At 42.1% G+C, this 27440-nt stretch overlaps 1 protein-coding gene across 3 annotated transcripts in view; it reads right to left on the bottom strand.

The window, feature by feature from the left end:
* Positions 1-8041: 8041 nt before the first annotated feature.
* The window catches only part of PLXNB2 (plexin B2), a 249565-nt gene continuing 230166 nt past the window's right edge, over positions 8042-27440 (bottom strand). For all 3 annotated transcript variants that reach the window (XM_072331745.1, XM_072331736.1, XM_072331754.1), the window contains exons 31-39: positions 26975-27075; positions 26074-26158; positions 19226-19380; positions 17459-17619; positions 16729-16876; positions 16147-16211; positions 15347-15422; positions 13375-13449; positions 8042-9920 (exon numbers count right to left, since the gene is read on the bottom strand). In XM_072331745.1, coding sequence (XP_072187846.1) covers positions 9816-9920; positions 13375-13449; positions 15347-15422; positions 16147-16211; positions 16729-16876; positions 17459-17619; positions 19226-19380; positions 26074-26158; positions 26975-27075 — 971 coding nt within the window. In that variant the 3' untranslated portion in view covers positions 8042-9815. The remainder of the gene's footprint in view (positions 9921-13374; positions 13450-15346; positions 15423-16146; positions 16212-16728; positions 16877-17458; positions 17620-19225; positions 19381-26073; positions 26159-26974; positions 27076-27440) is intronic.

The following is a 27440-nucleotide window of genomic DNA, read 5'->3' on the forward strand; positions in this document are numbered from 1 at the left end:
AGTCAGGAATTCAGGTTATGCTAGAAATCAGGGTAATGTTCTGCAGGTGGAGCTGATGAAGATATTAACCTCAGAAAGAAGTTTGTGATATAGAATCAGATGATTTTAGGGTGCAAGACAATAAGGAACTTGTTCTTTCAGGCACTGAGACGGCTTTCTATTCAAACAGCTGAACTGCAGCTTTTTAACAAGCATTTCTTGAAAAAATTCCCCTTGCTTTGCCAGCTGTTTTGGGCAAATGCCTTTTCAGCCTCATCTTGTGGATGCATCTACACGTGTCCCATCAGAGAGCACCATGAAAGGTTTTGAGATCATACTCATCCAAACCGTGCAGACAACCTTTAGTTCAGTGTGAAATTTGGGATGGGAAACTGAGCCCAGCTGTGCTGAGCGACCCTTCTGCATGTGTCTGGACACAACACAGTTGCACCTTTGCTGGGCACAAGGAAGGACTGAAACAGCAGAACAAGGGTATGTGTGTTGGACATGGGCTGTCTAGCTGTTGGCACCAAAGCGTCTGTGCGCTTTGTTTCCTTTCAGGGTATATTGCTGTTATCTGTAAATAAATGTTCAATTCTAGGAAATTTGTGTATCTAAACAGTGACTGATGAAGACAGAAAGAACCATGTGATCGTGTCCGAGGGTTAGTGTAAAAAGCCTATGACCATGCTAAGAGAAAATTATACCTCTTACTCCCCAAATTATTTAGGAGCTGGCTCACAAATATTCATGGATTTTACTGTCTTCTCTGCAATAACACTAAGTCTACATTTGCTTCTGAAACATATTCTAGAGGTGTAGAGTGGAGGTTAAATTTTAACAGAGATCTTCCGTGATGTAACTGTTCCCTTTCTCATTTATGTCCTGAATAAGTGTTGATAAATGTTCACATTTGCAGTAAAATTCAGAAGCTAAGAGGGTTTCATCTTGGCTTTGCAGTGACCATATGTGATCAGGGACTATTAATATTGATCATCACAATCTAATTCAAAGAGCAAAACTCAGGGATGTTAAAGCCTTGGGTAAAATTGTTGTAATTTACTGTTATGGGGAAAACTTTATAGCTAGCTTTTGGGTTAAAAGTCCCTGAGAGTTTTCTGCAGGAAAGTTTTATTAAAGATGCACCAAGTTAAATGCAGCCTACAACACCCTCTGCTTACATATATAGATATGTACATATTTATGTATCTGCAAAATCAAATTTCCTCGCTTATGTTACATTAGATTTTAGACTAGTTAAGGGGAGTAATCTTGAATATATCATCATTCTTATTCTTCAGTTCTCTTATTTCTAATATCTTTTAGCTCATTCATCTCAACCAAGTGCTTTCTCCCCTCTGAAAAAATCCCCAAAGCCCAGAGCAGAAGGACCAGCCAGAATCCCTGGGACGACTCGCTCCTGCCATTGTTTCTTAGGCTGACACAGGTCTGCTTTGTGGGGCAGTGTATCTTCTCAGGGCACTAAACCAGACCTTCTGGTGTCCTTTCTGTTTTTCTCTGACCTAACCTTATATTAGAATTATTTTTCTTTACAAAACCACGGAAAATGGTGAGCTTGGGGATAGCAGTACAGCTGGATCAGTTTTCATTATGCGGAGCGCTGCCAGCAGGTTACAGGTAGGAGCCAAAATTCAGAATCTCTGGTTTTATTCCCAGCTGTGCATTAACTTGCCCTCTTACCTTCATTGAGTGATTTCTATTAATTAACAATTTTATGTATTTATTGCATCAGCAGAAAGAAGACCATACCTTGCAGGGTATAATTAATGTTTGTAAAGCACTTGAGGGTGCTTTGGTGAAGACAGTAATGGTTCCACTGAGTAATCCTAATTCCTAATGGCCAGGCCCATGGCACTCCAGCCCCAGTGCTGCAGAGCTGGCATAAGGACAATGTTATCAACCTGAAGCATCATACATTTCTTTCTGTTCTCTTTCTACATTAGACTTCAGTATCTTCCATCTCATGCTGATTGTGTTGAAGCATAAACTGTATTGATTTTAGAGCAAATATAATTGCCCAGAGAAAATATGGATGCCCCATCCCTGGAGGCCCTTAAGGCCAGGCTGGATGGGCCCCGGGCAAACTGAGCTGCTGGGTGGCAACCAGCCCATGGCAGGGAGTTGGGACTGGATGGGGTTAAAGTCCTTTCCAACACAAACCATGCTATGCTTCTATGATAACTGATTTTAGAGTAAATCACCTGGAGATTGTGGGAGAGATCCAGAGCCCAATCACTTGAGATTTCCCATGTGCTTGAATGGATCTGGAGGGAACATCAGCAACATTTGCAATATAGGAATAGCTAGAGAGTGCTCAGATCAATACTCCAGCTATATTAGTGCATAAGACTGTGTTGAAAAGATAAGGGAATACAGATGGGCCTGATCTGATCCATTCATCAGCTTCTTTATTGTAGGCATGGTGAGATGGATGTTAGACACAAGTCAGATTATTTGTGAATAGCACAGCCATGTTCATATGGCACAGTTTGGCTTCTTCTCTATTTTGAATAGTAGACATTTGTGTTGCTAGTCCTGTAATGTATAATGGTGAAATGTTTTAAGTGAACTTTACAAAAAATTAGCCTAGTTTCCCACCAAATAAAGTAGGTTTCTAGCTTAAGAGTGTTTAAAACCTTATTGTGCCTAATCCTTGGGTCTTAGATCCAAGCAAAACACCTCTGGTGAAGTCAGAATTCAACCCATTTGCAAAAATGAAATATGTAGTCTTGTAGGCCAACATTCCCTTGCTAAAGGAATTTCCTTCATTAAAAAGAAATCCTGATTAAAACAAACAAAAAGCAAACAAAAACAATTAATCAGAGAGAATTTCCACTGAGAATTTGAAGTATCTGGGTTTGTTATTGAGAACTGCATGATTTTTTGTAGAGCATACAAAAATGCAGCCTGTAACAGGGCTGTGCCGAGCACATGGTCAGCCGTGCAGATGCAGTTTTGCTGTTTCATGGCTGGAACAGGCTCGTGGAGCCATGCTGCCCGCATGATACAGCCCATCTCAGCGTCACATCCTTGGCAATGGTAAAGGGACAGAGTTTGCAACCTAATGTCTGTCCCACCTGAGATCCTTTCCTTTGGCTTCCTACATGTCATCAGGGCAAAGTGGTGCCTTCACTGAGGTCCTAGTAGAGTACAGCAGTTCTGGGGGGAAATCTGGCAGAAGCCATGACTCGGAGTGGCGCCTTCTTCCCATGATGGCTCTGAGGAGCAGCCCTCTCCTCCCTGCAGTCTTTGCCATGCTCATAATCAATTCTCACCGTGACCCCAGTGTACTGCCTGTCCATCTGCCCTTGGGCTTGTTGATGAAGAAGGGCTACAACTAGCATCCTTTCCCATCAGAAAGCTGAAAATGTTTTTGGCTGCTGACATGGATGTACGTCATCAGCCATGGATATTTTCTGGTGGCTCCATAATCACCAGCCAGAGGTAAGTTTGTAAAGCAGAAGCTTGCCGTGTCTGGCCTGGAGTGTGCTGGGCTCTGCCAATCCACAGAGAACATCAGCTGTGAGCAAAAAGAGCCCACGGCCATGATGCCACACACGGGGCAGGGAACCCGCTGGCTGTAGGCAGGGAATTTCTACAGGACTGCAATGAGAAGTTGTTTAAGAGTTTAGGATGAATAATTCAGCATTCCTTTAATTTGGGAGTTTTAACAACGGCAGTGTGTGTGTCCTGCCACATTACTTCAACCTTGCAACAAAGTACAAATGGATGTGATTCAGACGCTAAATATTTAAAGCAAGAATCTAATCTTAGATACATTGTGTATGCTGTCATCTCCAAAAGCTGATAAAAGGAGACAATGACAGACAGGAGAGATTGAAATTAAATTCAAGCTCTGTATTAAAGAACTCGCACTGCTAATTCACATGAATGATTAACCACAGGGAGACTCGAGTCTGCACGCCACGACACTGCCAAAGTGCTCTTTGTTGTCAGAGCCAAAGAACAGCCAAGGGCAGGAGGAGCCCATCGGACAGCGGCTACGTGCCCTAAGGGCCCCATGTCTCACCCGTCACCATTGGCCGGGCGCTGATCTGGCAGGCAGTTAGCAGTATGCTGGAGTGCTGCCTGCATGTGGCTTGCTCAAGGGCTCTTCCAAGGCATCTGCTGTTGACCACTAGCAGAGGGAGCTCCAGACTTCAGGTAGAGCTCAAACCAGCTCCAAAGGGCTGTTCATGCTTCAGATGTCAATAGAATCGTACGTAACCAGGGGGATTTTATTAGCAAAACAAACACGGCTTAGTTTAGACAGATGGAAATATTTTGTGTTTCAGTAAGACCGTCTGCTCCAGCATACAAAATCCACTTCTATCGTTCCGCAGTGAGCTGAGCCTGGGAGGGCTGGGTGCCCACAGGGGCACTTCGAGAATGAAAAGCGTGTGGATAATCCAGGCAGTGATTGCTTCCTTCCTCGGGCTTTTGGTGGAATGTTGAGCTGTGTCCCAGCGAGAGCCACTCGAGCACAAGGTAAAAACCCACACAAAGCAGGATCTCATGAAGGAGGACGAGGAAACCAGCCAGGCCCTCAACAATGAAATTCCAAATAACGTCCTTGAGGCAGTTTTACTATTGTGAGCATTGCCACAGACCCACATGCAGCTGCAGGAAACATGGATTTTGGTTTGTTTCTCATCCCATGGATTGGCGTCCGGGCCCTGCAACCAGCAAGTATGATCTCTTACTGAATAGGAGCAGAGCCGCAGGAGAGGAAAGATTAAGGGTATCAAAGGAATACATTTTTCATTTCACTCCTTTCTTATTACAGTAGATTAAAAGGAGGAAAAAAAGAGTTTTGTTCAACATTCAATTTTGCGGAGAATTAAATAAGCCAAAAACATTGTTCAGAATTAGAGCACTGAATAAAGGATTTCAAAAACACAGTGTGTGGTTTGTGGTGGGATTTTTATTTCCTTTTAAGACAAGCCATATACAGCTGTACCAGAGCTATTGTCCTTTGTCCCGCCAAAGAAATAGTTTCTTTCTAAAGTGTTCAATCCACTGAGACATGTAGGTGCTTTGAAAACTCAAAAAAGAAGAAGGACACCACTCAGACTCTGCTCTGGATAAAATGGCAATTATCTGAAAAGCAGCAGAGAATCAGGAATACATGGATAAATTATGCAGCTTTTGATCGCCTGTCTATGAACTGTAGTGGGATTTTTGTCTTCTTTGGGAGTAATATCCATCTGCAAGCCCTGTGCACAGGCAAGACGGAAGTCAGACCTAAAGGAGTGGTGTGAGGGCACCGATCTCTTGTAGCACAGAGGGCCATTACAGGCCTGCACAGGAGAAGCCACTTTCATCTCTTGTTGATGGAGAGATACTCCTTGCTGCTGAACCTCAAGGGGCTACAATGTGAAGAAACAGAAAAAAACTTGAAAATGTTCTAATTCCTGTGGGTCTGGAGAGTCTCTCTTCCTTCTGTTCTTCAGGGACTGACAAATAAACAGCAAAACTTCCACCACCATTTTCAAGCTGCACCAAGACCAACACTAGCAAAAGCAGAAGGCTAAAAGACGGACACTTGTTTGCCAAGTATAACTTTCAGATTCCTCATTGTCAGTGGCAGGAGGGTTCTCAAAATAAAAAAGAAAAAAATCACAGCCTGGGCAAGCTCAGAGGGGACAGAAGTTCCAACCACTTTAGCTTCTGCATGCTGTTGTTTCTCATTCTTCAGAGAATTCCATGGTCCAGGCAGAGCAGAAGAGAGGGGTTTGTGCTGTGGGGAGCCTGGAAAGCTTCAGGAGCTGAGCCTGACTGTGCTGAGCTGGGAGTGAGGATGAAGGCAAGTCACAAGGGCCTCGGTGCTGACATCTCCAGTGCAACAACTGCAGTGACTCAAATTGCCAAACTGCAGCCCAACTGAGTGTTAACCAGAATACCAGAGGACTCTGGCCAGTGGTTGGTAGAAGAATGGCAGCAGACATCTTCCTTTTGATGTCTGCAAAGTTGGCTGCCTCATGGCTTTGTCAGGTTGTCCACAAATAGAGGAAAAAACAATGAGCCAAGCAAAGAAACCCAAACCAGTAACTTTTTTTCTAAGAGAATACTATAGATTTGGAAAAAGTGTGGAGACAGGGCTTTCTTTCCTCACAATAATGTTACTTAGAAGGGAAGTTCTCTCTACGACATGAGCTTAGGTACACATGGGAAACCTGATTTGAGCCTTAAAGCTGTGCAGTAAATGGAGGTGCAGCGGCTGCAAGAAGCGTGTGAAAGGAAGGTTTCTGGATCACTTTCAGAGATTTTAGGTCAAGTGAGCCCATAGTGCCAGGGCATAATATGACTGAAAATGGTTCTGTTAATAACACAACTTGAGCAGCTGGAGCAGCAAAGGGCCGACCACAAAAATCTCATCAGTGGTGGTGAGTCCAGGGCAGCTGAAATTCAAGCTCAGAGCCATTTCAAGTCTTTACACAGCTGGCTAAAAAATAATCTCCCATGTAATAGGAGTTCGGGAATTTGGGAATGGATGAACTTCACTGTGAGTTCCTGAATTCCCTGTACAATTTTTTGTTGTTTATAGTGATGGCTCCGGCAATCTTCAGGCTGCCAGAAAATCCAGTGCAAGTGGATACAGCTCAGCCTGAGCAGGCTGACCAGCAAAGCACCCAGCAAAGCCGCCTGCAGGATGGGAGGCTCACATCTGACTCTGACAGAGCAATGACAAAAGCCATCCTCAGGAAGCGTGGTGCCTTATGCACACGAGCTGGCTGAAGGGCCCTCTGCCTATAACCACTTGCTCATAAATCTATATTAGATGCAGCGTTGGAAGAACACCTAGGAAAGTGTCAGATGGGAAACCTGGTACCCAGGAATAGAAAGTAAACTGATCAGGTTACTCAGTGGAGGAACAGACCTCATTCCATCAGCTGAGATCTCCACTTGCTTGTTTGTATGCACGGAGCAAGCAGCAAAGCCCCATGGCTTTGGAGGTGCTGGACTCAGCAGTGGGACTCAGAGCTGAGGCAGGTGTTGGCAGTCCCTGCCCTGCACCAGGGTGGGTGGGTGTCCCAGCAGGACAGCTCAGGCCCCAGCTGCCACTGTAGCTCCCACTGTGCAGAGAAAAGTTCTTGGGCCCAAAGACAAGCTCCTCAGAGGGGCTGCAGAGGGGATGAAAAGGAGGGAGACCCTGCCCAGTGGGCTTTTTTTCTTTTATCTTGCAGATGAGCCAGATGGCAGGAGCAGCAGAAACCAAAGGAGGAGCATGAAGTGTTTAAGAACCAGATTGCTAAAATGCAGAGAAAACTGAAGCCAAAAACTAGGCCTGGACAAAACAGAGCACCAGAGTGGAAAAACAAGCACAGGAGAAACGTAGCCAAAAGGCAAAAGAATAAAATGTAAGAGCTCCAACTTTGTGCTTTCAGGAGAGGAGACTTAGAGAAACCAAAGAGCTGGCACCAAGTCGCCTTTGTAGCTGCAGCTGCTCACAGTTCGCAGCCTGCACGCTCCCTGAGCTGTGGTGCCCAGTGCCTTCAGTTTTCTCTCATGATGTGAAAAAAGGGCAAAAGGCACAGTGACCAGGGGGTTCACCTCACATCTTGCAAGCAGTAGCAGCAGGCACATGCATGGCTCACCTCACAGGTGAGAAGGATTGGCAGCATTGCCAGTACCTAGAGCAGCTTCTGCCTACCCACAGCTGCTTTTATCCAGCCCTCAGTGGTTGAGAGCACATGATTTCCTCCCCCCTTCTTCCTCCTTCCTTCCAGGGCTTCCTGCTCCCTCTGGAGGGATGCCACTGAGCTGTGTTTCAGGTGACTTTCAGATAGGGTTGCTGTCAGGCAGGAAGATGCCTTACTATGGGATGCTGGAACACATCTTCTCTTCTCAAGAGGACTCTCATTTTTCAGAGCAAATGCCCATAGGAGGGGTGTGACGTCAGCCACACCATCAGAAGGACATGCCATGCTCATCCATTACCAACCGCAGACTGATGGGCGCTGCTGCTCCATCAGCCCTGGAGGAAGCATTACAAACCCAGCAGCCACCCCCAGATTCAGTAACAATCCCGTGACACTTTGTGGAAAAAAAACAACAACATTGTATTTGATTTACAATTAACAGGATTTACAAATAATGACAAAGAAACAGATTAGCCATGAAATTAAGATGCTTTTGTTGATGAAGAAGTAGCTGGCAAAGCAGCTTTATGTAGCAGTCATGTACCTCAGTCCTACACAGTGTACAATAACTTACAGCCCAGGCAAGGTCAGGAATGGTTATACGCAAATGCAACAAGTTGAGTACAAAAGAAACCAAAACAAAAGCACTTGCAGCCCACAGGACTGGCACTGGTGATGCTTCCCATTTCTGTAGCTGGCGGGAAGATCCACTGACAAATACCAGGAAGCTTTCAGAAAGGAAAAAAAAAACAACAAATCAGCCACTGGAAGAACCGACCTTATGGCCACGTGGTGGCCTGGGTCAGCTGGCCGAGGCTGGTGGTGGGCGCTGGGCAGGGCAGGGAGTGAACTCACACAGATGGCAGCGCTTCCTTAAAATGCTACTTCACTGCCAATGTTGGCGAGACAAAAGGGAACGAAGATCTCTGATGTGCAATACAGCAATTGAAGAAGGCGTACCAAGCTTTTGGATTTGTACGTAGCTTACACATGTTGTAAGCACACACTTCTGATGAGTGATTCTACCTGTCTTTGCTATGGTTTGATGGTGTTGTTTGATCAGATGCAGAATTCCAAGGCTCAAAACTGAGTGGTTTTCAACACGTGGGCATACAGGTTTTCCAATACCGTACTCGTATTTTACATCACAAATACAATAAAAACAAGTGATGGTAATTCTAGGACAGTTCCAAACAATAATAATAAAAAAAAATCATCAGAACCATTCTAAAATAAGATATTATACATAATCAGATCATGTTAAACAACACACTCTCGGCAAGCGGCTAATTACAAGCATTCTGCTGGTCATGGTTTTCACACAAAAGTCATTCAATAGCACATAAATATTTCTTTTTCTGATCTGCTTCTTTTTACAAAAACCATTCATCAGATTCACAGAATTAGTACAAGTAAGGCACGTTAGCATATATCATAAAACTCACATTGATAACAAAGGGTTGTGAAGATTTAAGGACTAATTCTCCTTTGCGGTGATTTCTGAACCAAAAGAGATCCTTTATCAGGAGAACCCTCCTCACAGCCACGGCACCACTGTCACTTCCATTGCAGCCAACCGTGCTGGACGCAGTACTGTGCATTACCGTGGACATGAATAATTAACATAAGAACTGTGTGTGGCAGCAAAACCCATTTGCAGATCTCACAGAGAAATCGGACGCGTTGTTTACTACGTTCATTATGAGCACAGACAAAGTTTTGGGGCTACATGGAAGTCAATTTCCAGTTATCAAAATAAAAGGGGATATTGCATGGTTCTCTGAATATGCTGTTATTTTCCTAGTACAAATATTGCTTAAAATATAAAGGATGCTATAATATTGAGTTTACTTGCATAATGAATTCTAAATGCTGATGTCTTAGATTCTATGCCATTAACTGAACTACAGACTTGCCTTCCTCCACCCCCCACCCCGCCCCCAGCCAAAGGACTCTCCTTCCCACAGAAGATTCATTTACACACAACACAGCTTTTAATTAGAAGCATAATTTACAGTAAAAATTTTTTACATTACACCTCTGCTATCAAAAAAACATGAAATCTTTCATTTAAAGTTGTAATTACACATTAAAAAATAGAACACTATTTCCTGAACAGGAAGAATGAATTTGAACATCTTCAGATCAGATTTCTTTATTGCGGCTTTCGAGTCAAAGGTCAGTCACTTTATTCTCTAACGCAGCTGCTATTTGCTGTAAACGGAAGGCGAGCTGCATTTTTTGTGCAGCTGGATCCTCTTCAAGTGCATTTATAATCTGGAAGAAATAAACACAGAATGTTTAGAATCCTTTTGCTTAAAATATACGATGTCGTTCCCAGACCGAGTGTTTGACGCTGCTTTGGTTTCCAAGCCTTTGCATTCACCTGGTGCTGAAGATAAGGTCCTTCTATGGGTCCCACATCCTGTTTTACACACGAAGACAGTAAAAGTGACAGTCTCCATTATTTTATCTAAGCTACCGCAGTGTTTTGCATTATGCTGGGATCCAAGAAAATTAATAGATAGAACTTTATCTTTTGAAATATTGCATTGCAAGGTGGAGCAGGCAGCGGGAGAAACATCAGAAACACTGCCTTTACAGATAGTTAAGAGTTTTACTTGCAGAGCACCCTATGAGGCTCGAGGATCATTTACCAGCAGTAATTAAAGCTCTCTCCCATTGACTTTGGTTATGAGCAGCTCCTGGGTGGCACAGGTGAGGGCTACACCAAGCACTGGCAGTCTGAGAGCAGCGAGATGAAGGAGATGGGCTGTCATGGTGCTGTGGAGCTGCCAGCCCTCCCTTTGCTTCTCCAGGGAGAGCTGAGCACCACATGGCTCAGGAAGCACAGAGCCCATCTGAACAGCACCCAGAGGCCCTCACGCAGCCCCTGCCGTGCGGAGTGTATGCAGTAAGGCCTGACTCCAAGACACGAGGGATTTCAAAACGAGAGCTTGAAAAGGTCAGCTGTTATGAGAAGGTTTTTCTTCAAATAGAGTTTTTAAAGGCTTCTCAAGATCAAATTTCAAAGGTTTTGAAAGGTTTTCATTCCTAACGTCCTTTAGGGAAACTCTTCCACCAACTATTAGATTTCTCCATTAGGGGAATGCACGGTATGGCAAAACTGTTCTTTTTCTACATCTGGCTTTATTAATAAAAGTCAGCCGCTGTCAGCAAGCAGACACCTTTAGCTGTGTTTAAATACTACTGAAGTTGGCAAATATAAGGTCTGGAGAAATAGAGTCTGCCTGTCACTACCTGCGGTTCCCGTTGCTTCGTGTGCTTTATTGACAATGGAGATTAATGCAGTCAGTTTCAATCCAGCTAATAATTTCCCTTTTGAGGACTGGTAAAGCATTAGAGTTTCAAACACTGGAGCAAATTTGTTTAGAAATCATTATTCTAATGGATTTGTTTTCAAAGCGTGAAAACATTTTTACAAGGCAGAGTTAATAAACTCTTATTACGGTATTTAAATAGGGCCTAATTTAATTTGATATTGTTCCCCTAATTTAAACATTTACACCTAGCTGTAACGCCTCAAATCGAGACTAAATAATTCATGATTATCTCTGCTGGTGAATATAACCTTCACATAAATGTGGACAATTAGAGCTTACCCACTTAGTCACTGTCAAGCCCTGCAGAGATGCGTAGGGTGCAGCGTGTGCTGCAGCCACCGCTTCAGCAGCAAAGATAAGGGCTGTCGCAAACTGTTCCAATTTATGCAAATTAAAGCATTTTTATGGAAAATAAATAAGCTCAATTAATTTTCCTGAATGGTTCTTGACGTATTATCTCCCTAACTCTGAATTAGCAGGCTTTTGATCAGAGGCATCTCGTTGTTACACAGTGATGTATGCAAAAGAAAGGGCTGCAACTCTGCTTTGTTGTTTGCTGCCCTGCCACTGATAACCTCCGACTGATGGCTGAGCAGAGAGCAGGCACCATCTGTGCTGGCCTCCAAATGGGAGAATCCCAAAACCATGGATGGGAACAGAGACAAGGGAGTGTGGGAGAATCAGGGCATTATGATTCATCTGTCACACAAGTTCCTTGGGTGTTTCCATAACAGGTCAGACCACAGAGATCACAGGATGGCTTGGGTTGAAAGGACCTTAAAGCCCACCCAGCCCCAGCCCCTGCCATGGGCAGGCTGCCACCCACCAGCTCAGGCTGCCCAGGGCCCCATCCAACCTGACCTTGAACACCTCCAGGGATGGGGCACCCACAGCTTCTCTGGGCAACTTGTGCCAGTGCCTCACCACCTTCTGAGTGAAGAATTTCTTCCTGATACCTAATCTAAACCTCTTTTAATTTCAAATCATTATCCCTAGTCCTCTGGTACACTTCCTGGAAGAGCCTCCTTCAGGCACCAAAAGACTGCAGTCAGAACACCCTGAAGCCTGCTCTTCTCCAAGCCAAACAACCCCAGCTCTCTCAGCCTGCCTTTGTGGAAGAGATGCTCCAGCCTCTGATCATCCTTGTGGCCCTCCTTGTGGACCTGCTCTAACAGGTCCATGTCTTTATATTGGAGTCCCCAAAGCTGACCACAGTACTGCAGGGAGGCTTTCATGAGAGCAGAGCATAGGGGCAGAATCACCTCCCTTTCCCTGCTGGCCAGCACTCTTTTGATGCAGCCCAGGATACAAGTCAGCTTTTTCCAGATATTCTGGAATGTGTTGAAAACAAGTTTACTCTGCTCTGGGGATGTGGAAACCAAAGCCAGTAAGTCTGCCTGTGAATCTCCAACCACTTTTCCTACTAAACCCATTGCAAGACGTCTCAAGACGATCTGGTTCTCCTTGCTTACGTCTGTTTTAAAGCTGTAGGAAGCAGCTGCAGTGAAGCTGTGTATGAGACTTGCTGCCTTTACTGCTATATTTAAGTGAAAACAAGAACTGTGCTGAGGTGCAAGACAAACTGAAGTGAGCTCACATGTGCTGCACTCTTTTTTTTTTTTTTTTTATTCAGCATCTGTTCTTACTCGCTTTGATTTAATTCTGAGAGTTTTCTGGAGGCATTCATTGCCATGGAAACCTTTGGATAAAAGTTTCCTTTTCTCTTTTTGTTTTCAGATTAAATTTGGAGAGCCATAGCCACAGCCCAGTGACACTGGGATATTCTTTGTCCCCCTTTCCTCAGGGCCTGAAGAATCCAAGAAACACTTTGGACCAAATCTGTAAGCCTCCTTTTGAATCTGACTATTCTCAGTTGTTGTTCTGCTTCAGTTTACCTTGGGCAAGCACTTCATTTTGCAAGGCAAATTGGGGGCAGCAGCACACAGGGATATTCTAAGTGCATCTTAACTAATGAAAAAGGCGCTGCCCCATTCCTAGAAACAAAACAAACTTAATGGATTGTTCCTAATTGAAAAAAAACCTACTGGCTTAAAACCTGACAAAGACTCTGATGATCACGTTTTGCTCAGTGATATTCTTATTTCCTAATTCTTGGAATTTGGATGCTAGAACTGAAGAGAAAGGATTTTTAAATCTATTTTTCTTTCAGATCTCATTAAGCAATCACCCACAAAATCGGATACCCCGTAGTGAAACTTCATTTCTAAGAACATACCCTTGAGCAGTGTAATTTCCAAGGAAAGTGTCTAACCGCAAAGTTGGGGCTTTCTGTTCAACATTGCTTTTACCTTATTATCCAGGGAAAGTTGGCCTTTATAACTTTTTATTGTTATTAAATACAAAAGAAAAGAAACCCCACCACTTACCTCATCATAGTATTTGTTAGTGTACTGGTAGAGTTGGTGTAGAGCCACAAGCGTGTTTAAGGAATCGGTATGTGCCTGTTAAACAACACACATGAGCAGCAAACGTCAAAATTGCATCAGACAGTTGAAAGTGACACACATGCACAACCGTTTGGTACAGCAGACAGTCCTGTTTTCAAACTCAAGTTCTGCATCTTTTTCCTCTTGCTAAGTAGAGGAAAAAGGGGTGAGAAAACTTTTGTCTGGTGATTTTCAGATCTAGATTTTCCCACTGGTGTTTTTCCAGCCTGTCTGCAGCTCCAGCACAAGAGGTGGAGAATATTTTGAACTCTGTCAAACCACAGATTACAGCTGCAACATCAGTTAAGAGCATGGGTATGTGTAACTAAGGTGTTCAGTAATCTACGCACTGCTGAGATACATTGGTTCTGTCACTGCCGTGTTTGTTTGAAATCATTTCTTCAGCTCTTTGCATTTGTTTGTAGTCATTCACACCTCACTACAGGAAAGGTGTAACTCATCAAGATAGCAAGCACATGTACATTTGGAAAAAGCCATTTGAGTCTTGAAGAGAAGAGACAGAAAAGTAAAGAGAAAGGGACTTTAAAATGAAGCAAGCATTATCCCTTCCATTACTTCTCCATTCATTACACTCATGTCATTTAACTTACACAGTGACTGGGCTCTACCTGCCCTAAACAGATGGTGTTCATCCAGATGTACAGAATTCAAGTCTCTTGAATTCTAGAGACTTTAGATTTTTAAACTAGTTAAAAAATAAAGAATTGCAAAGAAAGCTTCTGGCATAAATGAGTATCCAAGCCATAAAGCAGAAGAGAAAAATCCATCTTTTCTTACCCTACAAAGTCACTTCCAGAGCTGGTCAAAATTTGCAATTTTCTGTCAGTCTTTTCACACTTACTTTTATCATAATTGATGGTGTAATTAGAAACGATCAGCATATTATGCTGATTTTAAAACACCCTTCTGAATTTACTTTTAATTACCATTTTTTAAATAAAATGAACTAGTAAATGAAATGTCACCACATGTGAGCTTTGTGGTGACTGACAGAAAATAGAAACATTCTCCTGAGGATGATCTGCAAAATGCCAGGTCCTAAGAGCACTGAAATAAACCAACCACAAGAAGCTCCAGATTTCTTTATATCGATAGGGTTCTTGAAATAGCATAAGTGAGTGAGCAAACCAGCCACTGTGTACAGTATCTATCTCAGTTTGGCAAGGGCTTCTGCAGGCTCCCTGAGCTGAATCAAGTGCTTTGAAAACACGGGCCTGCTTTAGCTAAGCTGAGCAACACAGCAGACAGGCTTTTTCAAGAATGAAGCAGATTTTGCAGTGCCTTTGCTGCCTAAATCTCCAATTGGAGCCTGCAGCTAGCAAACAGCCTCCTCTGCTCTCCTCCATTACAGGTAGCACCAGCCTACACTGTGGAAATAAAAAGTGCAAATCAAGCAAGCTCATGATGAGCTTCTTGTGTGCAGTGTAAAATAGAAATATTGTCTTCATACAGACAGCACTAAAATGTGTTGTACTTAATATATGCGAATCCCCAGTCAAATTCTTGATGTGGTAGCATTCTGAACCCAGTCGCTGCTTATTATCAGCATAGTCAATGTTAAAAATCACCTACATGCTGCAAGGAGAAAATGCCTTTCAACAGTGTTGTAATTTTTCCACAAGAGATGTGAAAAAAATCCATATGCTCGGCACTGGCACCTACATCACTCAAAGAGACTTCTGATAATAAGCATTCTCGATTCCATTCACTAATCAACACTTCAAAAGGCCCAAATGCACTACACCAAGCAGGAGTTTTTCAAAGAGATATGAAGTAGCTCATTTGATGCTTAAATATACAAAAACCCCACTTGTCGAGTTAAAACGAGAAGACAAAAACAGTGTTATATCTGGTTTCAATTTCAGGACAAGGAAACTTAATTCATTCTTACCCTAGAGATTTCTGCTAGATGGGTATTCATGTCTTGGTCACTAACCGGCACCATCTGACGAATACCTTTGTAGTAACTGCAACAAATGAAAACAAACTTTCACTTGGGTGAAATACGTTGTGGTTTCCTGGTAATTCTGTATTTTGATTTCGCAATTACTTTAAACAAGTTTCCTAATAGTGCAGATGTTCTACCACAACAGAACAATGACTCACTTCGTTCCCCAATCTCCCAGCTGTCATTAGTACTTGCTACCCCTGCAAGAAAAGGCAAATTGCACCTGCTTGCACAGGGCTGTACCTCAGAACACGAATCTGCTTATTACCCCAATGATGATTATTTCATGTCTTAAAACTTCTGAAGTAACCCATTAGTAAGAGTTGTGTCCTGCAGCAGATCTTCGGTGGTATTCATAGAATTCCCAAATTGGTCATTGAATAAAGCCAGAGACTGAATAGAAATTATGTTTCTGTGACAATGTTTTCAGGATTTGATTCCTATTCAATTATGGAAGTGCAGCGCTGGTTAGACAGATCAGTGGGTAAGAACAGTCATCATAGAGACCTGCAGTGTGTTCTCCCCAAATAACTCTATCCATCTGTTGCATTGGGTCACAATGACACTTCATTTCAATGCTGTGAACACTGCTGCCAAGGGAATGTTTTAACATTCAGGTGTAAAATTTTTAACATTTGACAGCTGACTTTGTCTCGGCATTCGCTTTTCCTGTTACTGAGTCTATTTACAAGGCTTAAAACTCTAACAACTTGCATCAGCATGAAAAGTCTCTTCATACTTACTCTTCCACCATTTTCTTATAATTAGAGATCTCTTTCGCATAAAGTAATTTATTACTTGGAGAATCCTGAAAAAAATCGTAATAGAAACTTGGTTGATTTATGAAACACTAAGAGGCAACACGGATTCAAGAACCCAAGGTCAAGCCTTTCTAATCATAAGCACTTGAGCTCTGCAGATATTAACACTCCAATGCTTATTATTAACATTATGAACATTTACCTTCATACACGGGGGAGATTATTTGTCTTTAAAAGTTTACATACAGCATTACGGTTGGGTTTGACAAATATATCACTGGAAGATGATTTTAAGGTATGGTGGACACGAAATAACCATTTCTTAAACTTGCTTTTTATAAATGCAGTTGATATTTTCTGTCTTTTAGGAATATCAGTTGGCAGACTACACAGTAACAATGACAGGCTCACCAACCTGCTAAGTGGGGAAATGCTAACTTCATTAAAAAATGAGAAGGAAACTATCACTGCTGTATCTTCTCAGAGAATGAGTATTGTCTAGGACAATGCCCTGTGTCTTGTCAGGCATGAATGTAGTCAGGATGTAGAATGCAAATTACTTACTCTGCTTAATTTGTGCTCTGTTCTTGTGCAAGCATCCATGAAAGTCTGTGCAATGACTGACAAGGAAGCATCCACTACTTCATGAACGTGAACATCAAAGATGAAGTGGGGATTTTTCAGTATGTTTACCCAGAATCTAAGAGGCAAGCTGTGAAGAAATGAAAAAGGTAAAAAAAAAAATAATAAAATCTTCTGCACAATAGATGTTCTACAACAAACAAGTCACATGAAATTAAATACAGGTTTTGCATCTCAATCTCACTACACTGAAACTTGATTTTATATTTCAACTATTACACAAGCTGTCTTTTGTCCGTTTTCCATGTCTGGAAACAAAGCCTATGCAACTCTGCCAGAAAAATAAGAAAAGCATATTGGAGAAGAATCCAGAGTGCTCCAAAACAGCAAGAGGAGATGCCTGTGTGGTTAGAGAAACTACCTGAAAAACATTTTCCTAGGTTTCGTGCACTGACAGGCAACTCTTGTCCCTTCTGCCTTTTGCTTTCCTCTTCTCCGAGGAAAGACAAAAAGCAAAGAGGTAAATCTGCCTACGACTCTCCCATAGGCAGGTGATTTTCATTTTTGCAACTTGTAGACAGGGAATCCTTTCGATTGTATTATCTCAATTAAAATGATTCTGAGAATTACAATGGAGATTTACTTTGATCCGTGATGATAATGCCAGCACATACCTGGCAATTACACTCTCATTTCTCTACTGTGTTCATACCTGTTTGTTTTCCAGATGTGAATGGTATCTTCATCCTTGATGTCATGTTTTTCTGCCTGCTCATCAAGAAAGTCAAAGAAGTATTTCACAGCTGGTGGCACCACATGGTTTGAGTTGAGCACACTATGAAAGAAGTCATCTACAAACTGCTGAAGTGTACCCTAAAAGTGAATAAAAACAAATCTTACATTACATGCTGACCTCAGTGCCATCCTTTAAGCCAGTTGCAGTTACAGAAAGTTCTCAATTCTGAGTGCTGAGGCTGCCCATCGACAAAAACTCTTTAATGCAAAGAAAGTGCAAACAGCTCTAACAGTAAAGACATTCTAGAGAACAAGGGAGAGCTGTAGTCTAAAGACCGATTTAATCAGCTATTATTTGGTTAACACAGAAAGCTGTGCTTTCTGTCTGACAGAAGTACGGCAGAACCCAGTTGCTAAGTATACAATAGATATACAATTCAAGGTCACTATACACATTTAAAAAATTGTTAGCAATTTTCTAATTGTTTTGCAGCTTCCCACCTCATTTCTCAGACTCCAGAACATCATGGACCAGTAAAACAATTTTAGATACAGACCTAGAGGAAAAAGTACCATTTGACTTGTTATGGAAAGCACTTAGGTCTCATCAGATGACCAGCTTTACAAGTGCTAACAAGTGTGAGGGGTGAAGCATCTCTAGGGAGGCTGCACTTCTGACTGGATCCCTGCATCTGCCTGGACCTTGAAGAATATCACTTCTTCTGAGACTGCCCCTGTGCTTTAGAGAAGACCTTGTTGAGGCTACACGCAGTTTCTCCCCAGCCATCCAGCTGGCCCTATGGAAAAGGATGAAGGGCTGCATCTTCATCACTCCAGCTGCTGTCCCCAGGGCAGGGCAGGGATGGAGGGGGTTATGAGCCCTAAAGCCTCATGCTGGCCATGCAGGCAGGGAGGACGCATCAACAGTCCTAGGGCTGCATGGGCACCTGTGATCCCAACCACTCACCAGCTCTGTGGGAGTCAGTAAAACTCCTGACTGGCAACAATCTACAAAACTGCCTGTGGAGAATAGAAAAGGGGTGGCTGCAAGGTGTGTGTTAACAGAACAGAGGGATACATGCATTTTGCTGGCCCCAAGTCTCTGTCATCCAGACACAGACTTTCCTTCATGTTCACTTTGCCACTTGGTCAAACGGCCTTAGTTGGAGTCAGGTTCCTCCCATTTTCACAAAGATTTTGATTCAGGAGTCATTAAATACATTATCCTAACTTCCTTCAGCAGGGAGGAATGCTTAGCTCAATTATTTTGGTTGTGATCTATTCTGTAATATAAGCACTAAAAACAGTCTAAGAGGATTATCACTATTTGAAAACTTTTAAACTATTTTTTCTAGATTAAACTGCAGCACTAGTAACAAACAAGAACAGGGAAACAAAAGGTACCGGAGCAGTATAGAAAGCATTTTGTTCAAAATATAAGCAGCAGAATATTGTCTAAACAGGTGGCAGAGAAGATAATATCCATCTTTGTCTTGCAAGAAAAATTCTCATTTAACCTAACACAGAATTATGGTGCTCAGCTTTCATATGGAGGTAAAAATTTTTCCCAGAGATGTTCTTGAGGGCATATTAATCACTTGAAGCTCTGAACACAGCCTGTACGTACATGACACAGATATCGAAAATTTCAGCTGAAAGCATGACTAATACTTGCATCACTTTCTTCAGTAGTGCATCAGAATCTCTAGGAGCATGGTGTATATGTGCAACATCTGACCCTTACCTTCACAGAGAGAAGTCTTGTCAGGTAGATTTCTGTAATAGCTTTGGTTCTCTCCTTTTCTTTCACACTCCCTCTCTTCGATTTGCTTTCATCAATTTCATCTACAGGCCGGACTAGGTGCCAGACCTTATTTTCATCTTCCAGAAGTGCATGCCCTAGAAACAGTAATTGCAATAATTACAAGAAAATCTCCCTCAGAAATAATTCTGAAAATAACCATGTACATCAGTAACTGTAAGATCCTTGCACCCTGTCCTCAGCTTACCTTTCTTTTTGCCAAGAGGATCCAGATTACTTGGTTCCCCTCTAGCAGTCCAAGTACTAAATTTTCAGTAATACATAACCAAAAGAGTAACACTGAAGTAGGAGGGCATGATCTCTAGCAGACAGAAGCAATAACTGCAGGCAGCAAACTCAAAATCCATTAGAATAAGATTTATTTTGCTGCCATATACCAGAAACAGGAATAAGCACCTGGGTGCTTATGACATGTCCATGGCTTGGCCATGCATATAGACCTTAAGCACAATTCGACTACCAACAATATGTGAATATTCAGATAAACTCCTTCTGCTTCAGAATCTTTTGCTAAGAATGAGTTACAATACCAATTCCAACTGTGAGCTTAAACTTGCAATTAATATCCCTTGAACAAAGATTCAACGTCACAAGCTTAGCTTCACATCTCCTGTTTTTACTTGTCCTTCCTTTAAATCCTGAACTTTGAGTTAATATTTCTGCATGGCACAGAACCAAAAATCAACGATGCTTTTCCAGTGGAGGTTCCTGAATCATTGCATTTCAAATCATTGGTGTCTTAAAAATGTTGAAGTTATTTTTCCCATAAAAATAGTGATTCAGCCCTGCTACACAAATTATTTTGCAATACTGCTAAGTTTTATGCTTTAATATATGTGTATAGTGTAACTGAATTACAGTTACAGCAGAAAGTATCAGTTTCTAATTGCATGAATTTTGTCCTTTCGAACTGTTGGCAAGAATAGTATTTAACTAAGTTCTGCAACAACTACATCAAATTCAGCAGATGTATCTCAAATGAATGTTAAATATTTTATATCAGAGAGGAAAATGAAATTAATATGTAATCTGGCAAAGCCAACGGTTTCACTTGGATCCTAGAATCTATTTTATGTATTCTCATGAAAAGTTTTAGCTATGCAGCCTCCTTGTGCCTTTACTTCTTTATGACCAGGTGGATCTTTTAGCCAAGTGAAAACTGGACAGTTAATAATGTTGACCTTTGGAAGTCCTTGATTTCAGTTGGAAGTTCATGAGCATGAAATATGAAAGCAAAATAGCTTTCATTTTATTTTGAAGTAGTTGTGATTTCACAATCGATACCACTCATAGTAAGTGTTTGTCAGTGCAGTAAGATCTGTCGATGGGCATCTCTTTTGCAGAACCTGCTTTTTATTCTCACAAAGAAACAAATTAAATCACACACAGCAGAACTATGTTGGTTGGTACACTTCTATTTCCCCTTTGATTCAAAGGAATGAAACTTCTTTGCTCTCATAATGCTGTATAGCCTAATTTAGCTTTGGAATGAAGAGAACACACCAAAAGGGGATTCCACTGAGATTTTTTGCCCTTGCATATGGCTTAATCCAGCACATGTTTGTTCAGCAACAATGGAATCAGCTACTAGAGAAATAGTAGTTATTTCATAGGAAAGAAGGGCTGAAAGAGAACACAGCTGAACCGGATGAACTTCTGCAATGCAAAGATCCCACTTTATTGCTAAAAATAGCAGCCAGAAAGAGGAACAGAAATGCAGAACAGGGACAATGAGACATTAGCAGTATGGTTGCTAAGAGGAGTTCACACTTCTGGGAGATTACACTTTCCCTACTAGAAAGCTAGGAGGTGAAGAAACTGAAATTTAGGGGGAACACTGTCTTTTTTGGTTGTAGCAGCCTTGTGATGCAACAAGCCCTAAGAGGAAAGAGGACTGTGCCCACTGGGTCATCTGCCTTCTTCCCTGAATACTACTTCTTGGTCCTTGTGAATTTTTTGGCCAATAAAGAATTGAATGAACCTGATGGAGACCTGGTGGAGGCAAGCAAGCCACTGACCACCAATGTAGCCTTCCCCCCATGTAGCTCGCCCCATCCTCTCCTGGGAACGCAGTGCTCCAAGGAAGGGCTGGCGTACACACATCTGCTCATCAGCATGTCTGATCTGCAGCCCTCTGGCTATTCTACAGCAGAATAACAGAAAAAAAACAACAACAACACAAAAACACCCCCACCAAAAAACACAGAACAGAGAGAAGCCCCCACAGTAAGTTTTCAACAGAACATGCTGTTTTGGCTTAAAGATCTGTACAAAAATTCTAGCACAAAATCATCAGAACCATTCTCCATCTTGATACAAATTAGTAATTGCTTTTATTATCTCCAGAAGCAAAGAATTCTGCATTCAATTTGTCAGAACTGCCAGCTTTCAGTATCTTCCTGCTAGAAGCTGTGAATCAAAAGCAGCATGGAAGCAATGCCAGGTTTTAGAGCAACATCTCTGAACATGGTTTTACATTTTCGTTCCGTGCAAAGCCCCTTGCTTTGGCAGACAGTCAATGGCTTCAGCTGACACTGCTCAATGCAAAAGGTGCAAGTTAATGAGACTGGATAAAAGGAAAACCACACCGTCACAAGGCTTATTCATAGAGCAGGGATAGGATTTCTATTTATTCCAACCCTGTAAATCCCTGACTGTGTCATATAAATGTATGTGCGTGGGAGGGCAAGCCTCTGATCCTCTCCTCTGCATTTTATACACTTAGCATCTCACGAGTCAGTGTCGCTGTCAGCATCTCTTCCTTTGCACCAGTTCTATAATGAGAGAACAAGTTGGCACCAGCTAGCTCTGAAGACCCTTAGGGACTAAAGAAAATGGGCTAGCCTGGTATGAAATGCTATCTTCCCAAATTTGTACATCACCACTGCACAAGACAGGGTGCGAAGAAGAAACAAGGTGGAAGCTGTCTCCATTCCATGCTTTGGGATCTGAGCTGTCTCAACATATTTTTTTCTCTCATGTATGAGAGCCCTTATGTGACAGCATTGTCACAGAATCACAGAATCACAGAATTATAGGGGTTGGAAGGGACCTCTAGAGATCATCGAGTCCAATCCCCCTGCCAAAGCAGGCTCCCTACACCACGTCGCACAGGTAGGCGTCCAGGCGAGTCTTGAATATCTCCAGAGAAGGAGACTCCACCACCTCCCTGGGCAGCCTGTTCCAGTGCTCCGTCACCCTCACTGTAAAGAAGTTCTTGCGCACATTCGTGCGGAACTTCCTATGCTGGAGTTTCAGCCCATTGCCCCTAGTCCTGTCCCCACGCACTACTGAAAAGAGACCAGCCTCGCCACTATAGCTCCCACACCTCAGGTATTGTCCCCAGAAGTCTGCTTCTCCTTTACAATTTAGAATGGCACACGTACAACTAAGGAGTCCACCCTAGAATACTGATCGCGTGTGTACAAAGAGCTTCACAGTACTGAATCATAGCTGAAGACATAATTGTAGAGAAAGAGTAAAGAGGAAGGGGGGAAGGGAGGAAAGGGAGAAGGGAGGAAGGAAAAGAAAAACACTTGGTCTGGTCCTCAGCTGTCTGCCATAAAGATATGGGGAGGATGGATGACTGGCAACCCAGAGCTGGAGACTGAACACCTCTCAGCATTAAGAAAGCAAAGCAAGTTTAGCACACCACTGTCTCTACTCACTGATCTAGTCCACTTCTTCAGAGTGAAGGTGATTACTGCTTCAGCAGTTACCTCAGCAGTCAGTACAACTAAACTGAACAGGAACTAGGATTGCGCTCCTTGGCTTGCTGTGTTACATCACCCTTTGTAAGAAACTGAATGTTTTATAGAGTGAATACCAGCAGAGGTATTGGAAGAACATTTATGGCAGTGGAGGTATTGGAAGAACATTCAGGGATGCTGGGTAAAGTCTCAACAGGAAGCATTCAGGAGGAAAGAGTAAAAGGCAAGTACTTCTGCCTGTTCTGCTCTCCTGGTCAACATTCAACACTACTGAAATGGAAGTAGGCACACTTCTGTTAAAAAGCAATAATACACATCGAGCTATCAACTGACAGTCATCTTGAAAAATATATGTTCTTGGTATGTTATTTCCAATATGTCTGATTGCTGAGCTGTTGGAACCCACAAAGTCTAAGATAGCTAAATTTGTGTAGAGCAATGAAACTGTTGGGTTAAGCAATGGCTTTTACAATTGGTGCTAGACAGAAAAGCGTATCAAATGGCTTCATGGAAGGAATAATGATCTCAACAATTATCATTCCATAAATCTAACACCCAACTCATGTACAGTAACTGAATATCAGGATAAAAATAAGAGAAACAGAACATCTGAAATGTTAAAGAAATCACATGACAAAAAATATTAATTTACAAGTAAATACTTCCATTAATATCAGAGTGCATTTTAGGCAAGAGTGGATGTTGTGTGTCAAGGAGTTTAGAAATAAAGGAAATTGGTCTAGAGACCATACCTGCACAGGAAGGTAAAAGCTGTTCCAATCTAACACATCATCTCTCACACTGAAAAGTCCAACATACTGTAGCAGGCAGCAGCATTAGAATTAACTTTATGTAACATGCATTATTGCATATGTAACTGCATTAGTAACACGAAAGAGAGGAAACATTAAAAGGTAAGTCCTGACAGAAGTTTACAATGGACTGACTGCAATCCTTGAAACAATGCAATGATAGAAATCTTAAAAGATAGTATGTAGGAATTAACAAAACCAGCCAACATACTCTGGAAAAAACAAGTGAACACAACTGGTGAAATACCACCTCCCATGGTAGAGAGACACAAACTATGAATGTACAGAGATGAATCTGCAAGGTAATGCAGTTGTAAGAAATGAAATACAGAAATGACATCAGATCTCTTATAGCATGGAGCAGAGGAGCTGATCTTTCCTGTGGTTCATCTATAATAGTGCATACAATTCTCAGTCCAGTAAGTGGAAGAAATTTTGAGAGGAGGAAAATATGAAGAAAGAAGGAGAATTTTTTATTTAAAAAATTTGAAACATGTTTTGGCTGCAGATGTAATGACATTAAGGAACAAAATATCCAGGACATGTTTGCTAAGAGCACTTTCTATTAAGCTGGGATATAGTCTCATACTAATTATAATTAAAGCTCCATTATTTCAGGCTTTTTTAAACTAGGATGAAGGAAATCACTGCAAGTGTAAAGAGAGTAGCACAAAACAAATAAGCCCTGTATAGTCAGGTGGGGAATATAAGGAAGTGGAAACAAGGATGTGCCACTTGGGAAGAATACAAGGATGCTGTTCCAACATATAGAGATGGGATCAGCAATGTCAAGGCACAGATGGAAATGAACTTGGAGAGGGATGTTGAAAACAACAAGAAGGGTTCTATAGGTACACTGGCCAGAAGAGACAGGCCAAAGAGAGCATAGCATCTCAGATAAATGATTAAGGAGAACTTGATACAACTGATTTGGAGAAGGTTGAGGTACTCAGCGAGCTCTTTGCCTATCTTCACTGGCAGTCAGGATTCTTCTATTTCTCACATCTCTGAATCTTACATCCTTGAACCTGTTGGTGGGAACTGGGGGAGTAAATTCCTCCCTACTGTGAGGGTAGAGCAAGTCTGAGACTGCCTCATGAGACTGAACATGTACAAGTCCATGAGGCTGGAAGGCATGCATCCCAGGGTGCTAAGGGATCTGGCTGATGTGGTTGCCAAGCCACTCTCCACCACATTTGAAAAGTCATACCTGTCAGGTGAAGTCCCCAGTGACTGGAAAAAGGGAAACATCACTCCTATTTACAAGAAAGGGAAGATAAGATGAGGGACCAGAGGAACTACAGGCCAGTGAGTCTCAACTCTGCACCTGGTAAGATCATACAACAGATCCTCCTAGAAGACATGTTAAGGCACATGAGGGACAAACAGGTGATCTGAAACAGCAAGCATAACTTCACCAAGGGAAGGTTATGCCTGTCCAATATGGTGGCCTTCTATGACGGAATGATGGCATTGGTGGACATAGGGAAGGAAACTGATGTCTTCTACCTGGACTTGTGCAAGGCCTTTGACATGCTCCCTTACCATATCCTTATCACTAAATTGGAGAGATATAGGTTTGAAGGGTGGACTATTCAGTGGATAAAGAATTAGTTGGAAGGTTATAGTCAGAGGGTTGTGGTCAATGGCTCTGTGTTCAGATGAAGGTGGGTGACAAGCAGCATCCCTCAGGGGTCTGTCTTGGGATGATGAGAGGGCTGGAGCAGCTCTCCTACGAAGATGAGCTGAAGACCTGTACTTGTTAGAATGGAGAAGGCTGCAGGGAGACCTCATTACAGTCATCAATATTTAAAGGGAGATCATAAACAGGAGAGAAATGAACGTTTTACACTGGTAGATAGTGATAGGAGAAGGGGGAATGTTTTTAATCTAATAGGGAAGATTTAGATTAGATACTGGGGAAAGCTGTTCACTGAGAGGGTGATGAGGTGTTGGAACAGCAGCAGAGATGTTGTGGATGCTCCTTCCCTGGAAGTGTTCTAGGTCAGTTTGGAGAGGCCCCTGAGCAACATGATCTAGTACTTGATCTAGCGGTTGGCAAGCCTGCCTGTGGCAGCAGGGCTGAAACTTAATGATTCTTGAGGACCCTTCCAACTCAAGCTATTCTATGATTCTATGATCTTGCTCCAAATACACTCAGTAAACACAACCAAAATCACCATCACCATCTCTATGTAGGTTTGGCTTCTAAACATTCTGGGAGGTAAAGAAGCCCCAGGATACTTACTTTCCCCTGGGACATCTTGCTGATTATCCTCTGGCTGCTGGGAAATTCCCATTTTTGATAAGATGAGTGTGGCACCATCTCGGACCTTTGAAGATACAAACATAGGGTTGTTATGCAAAAGAATAAAGCAAGGCTGAACTTCCTTCTTAACAGATAAACTGTGGTTTCTGTAATCTTTTCTTAGAAATCTGGATCTCTGATAAATGATTCCCTACAAAGGCTTATTAGGCAACTGGATCTGTCATTCAGAGCAGACTTGTTGCATAACTGATTGCACCAACACCTCCTCAGATTAATCAAAATACTAGAAACACATCCAAGACTTCAGTGGTTCAGAAGTCCAATGTGAAGGCCCTTTGTGCAAAAACAGATCTTATTGTGAAGAATCAGACCTGTATCTTTTCTGAGGGAAAACTAACTTCTAGCCTTCCTAAACAGGATACCTGTTGTTACAAGAGAACAAATAAAATACAAAGTAAAGATAAGTGGATTGCAGGTGTTAGTGTGCATAGTACAAAACCTAACAGACCGTACAGAACATCAACATCTGCTCTCTTGACTAGGCTGTTGAACAAAACAGATCAACCCAAAATCTATTTTTCAGCAGAGCAAGAATAAGGATAATTCTCAAGGGCAGGAAGTTGTAGAGAAAAGAAAAGAATATATGAATACAAGACCCAGCAAAACCATGGGTAGCTTTTGAATGTTGAAAGGAGAATTTAGGCAATATGCCTAGACCCAGCCTTTCATGCTCTCGGGTTTTTACTGTCTAGACCCAGAGGTAGTTTATCTTTTGATTCGTTACATAGAACAGAAGTTCCTCTACAAACAAATAAAGATTTTATTTATTACTAGAGAACAGTTAACAGATGTGAACAACTGCCCTGAAACACCTCCTTACATTATAATGCATCAGTGTGTTGATACGTTTCCATCTGCCATCTCTTTGGGATGTTAAATCCAAGTCTGAGAGGATCTGTGCAGTAGAACCTGGACGCCACTCTAAGATGTAATTAAAATGAGAAAAAAACTGTTTTAACCACATGCAAATATAACTATCCCAAGAATGTTTAAATTTAGAGAGCCACTGACGCACTGTGGAATATTAAAAGAAGTAATTTGACACGTCATGATGTCTGTTATTTATTGCTTTCTAGTTTGGCCTTTATTAGAGAAATTTGCACAATTTATTCCCCACCACGAACATACTTTCTGATTATTTTCCATGGAAAGTCACAGAATGTAAGGGAGTGGAAGGAACCTCAAAATACCATCTAGTCTAATCCCCCTGCCAGAGCAGTAACACTTGGATTAGGCCAAATTCCTTTGCATTGAATTCTACTAATATATATAATAAGAACCACTGT

This window comes from Excalfactoria chinensis, chromosome 1 (assembly GCF_039878825.1).
Source record: "Excalfactoria chinensis isolate bCotChi1 chromosome 1, bCotChi1.hap2, whole genome shotgun sequence".
NCBI classification, from domain to species: domain Eukaryota; kingdom Metazoa; phylum Chordata; class Aves; order Galliformes; family Phasianidae; genus Excalfactoria; species Excalfactoria chinensis.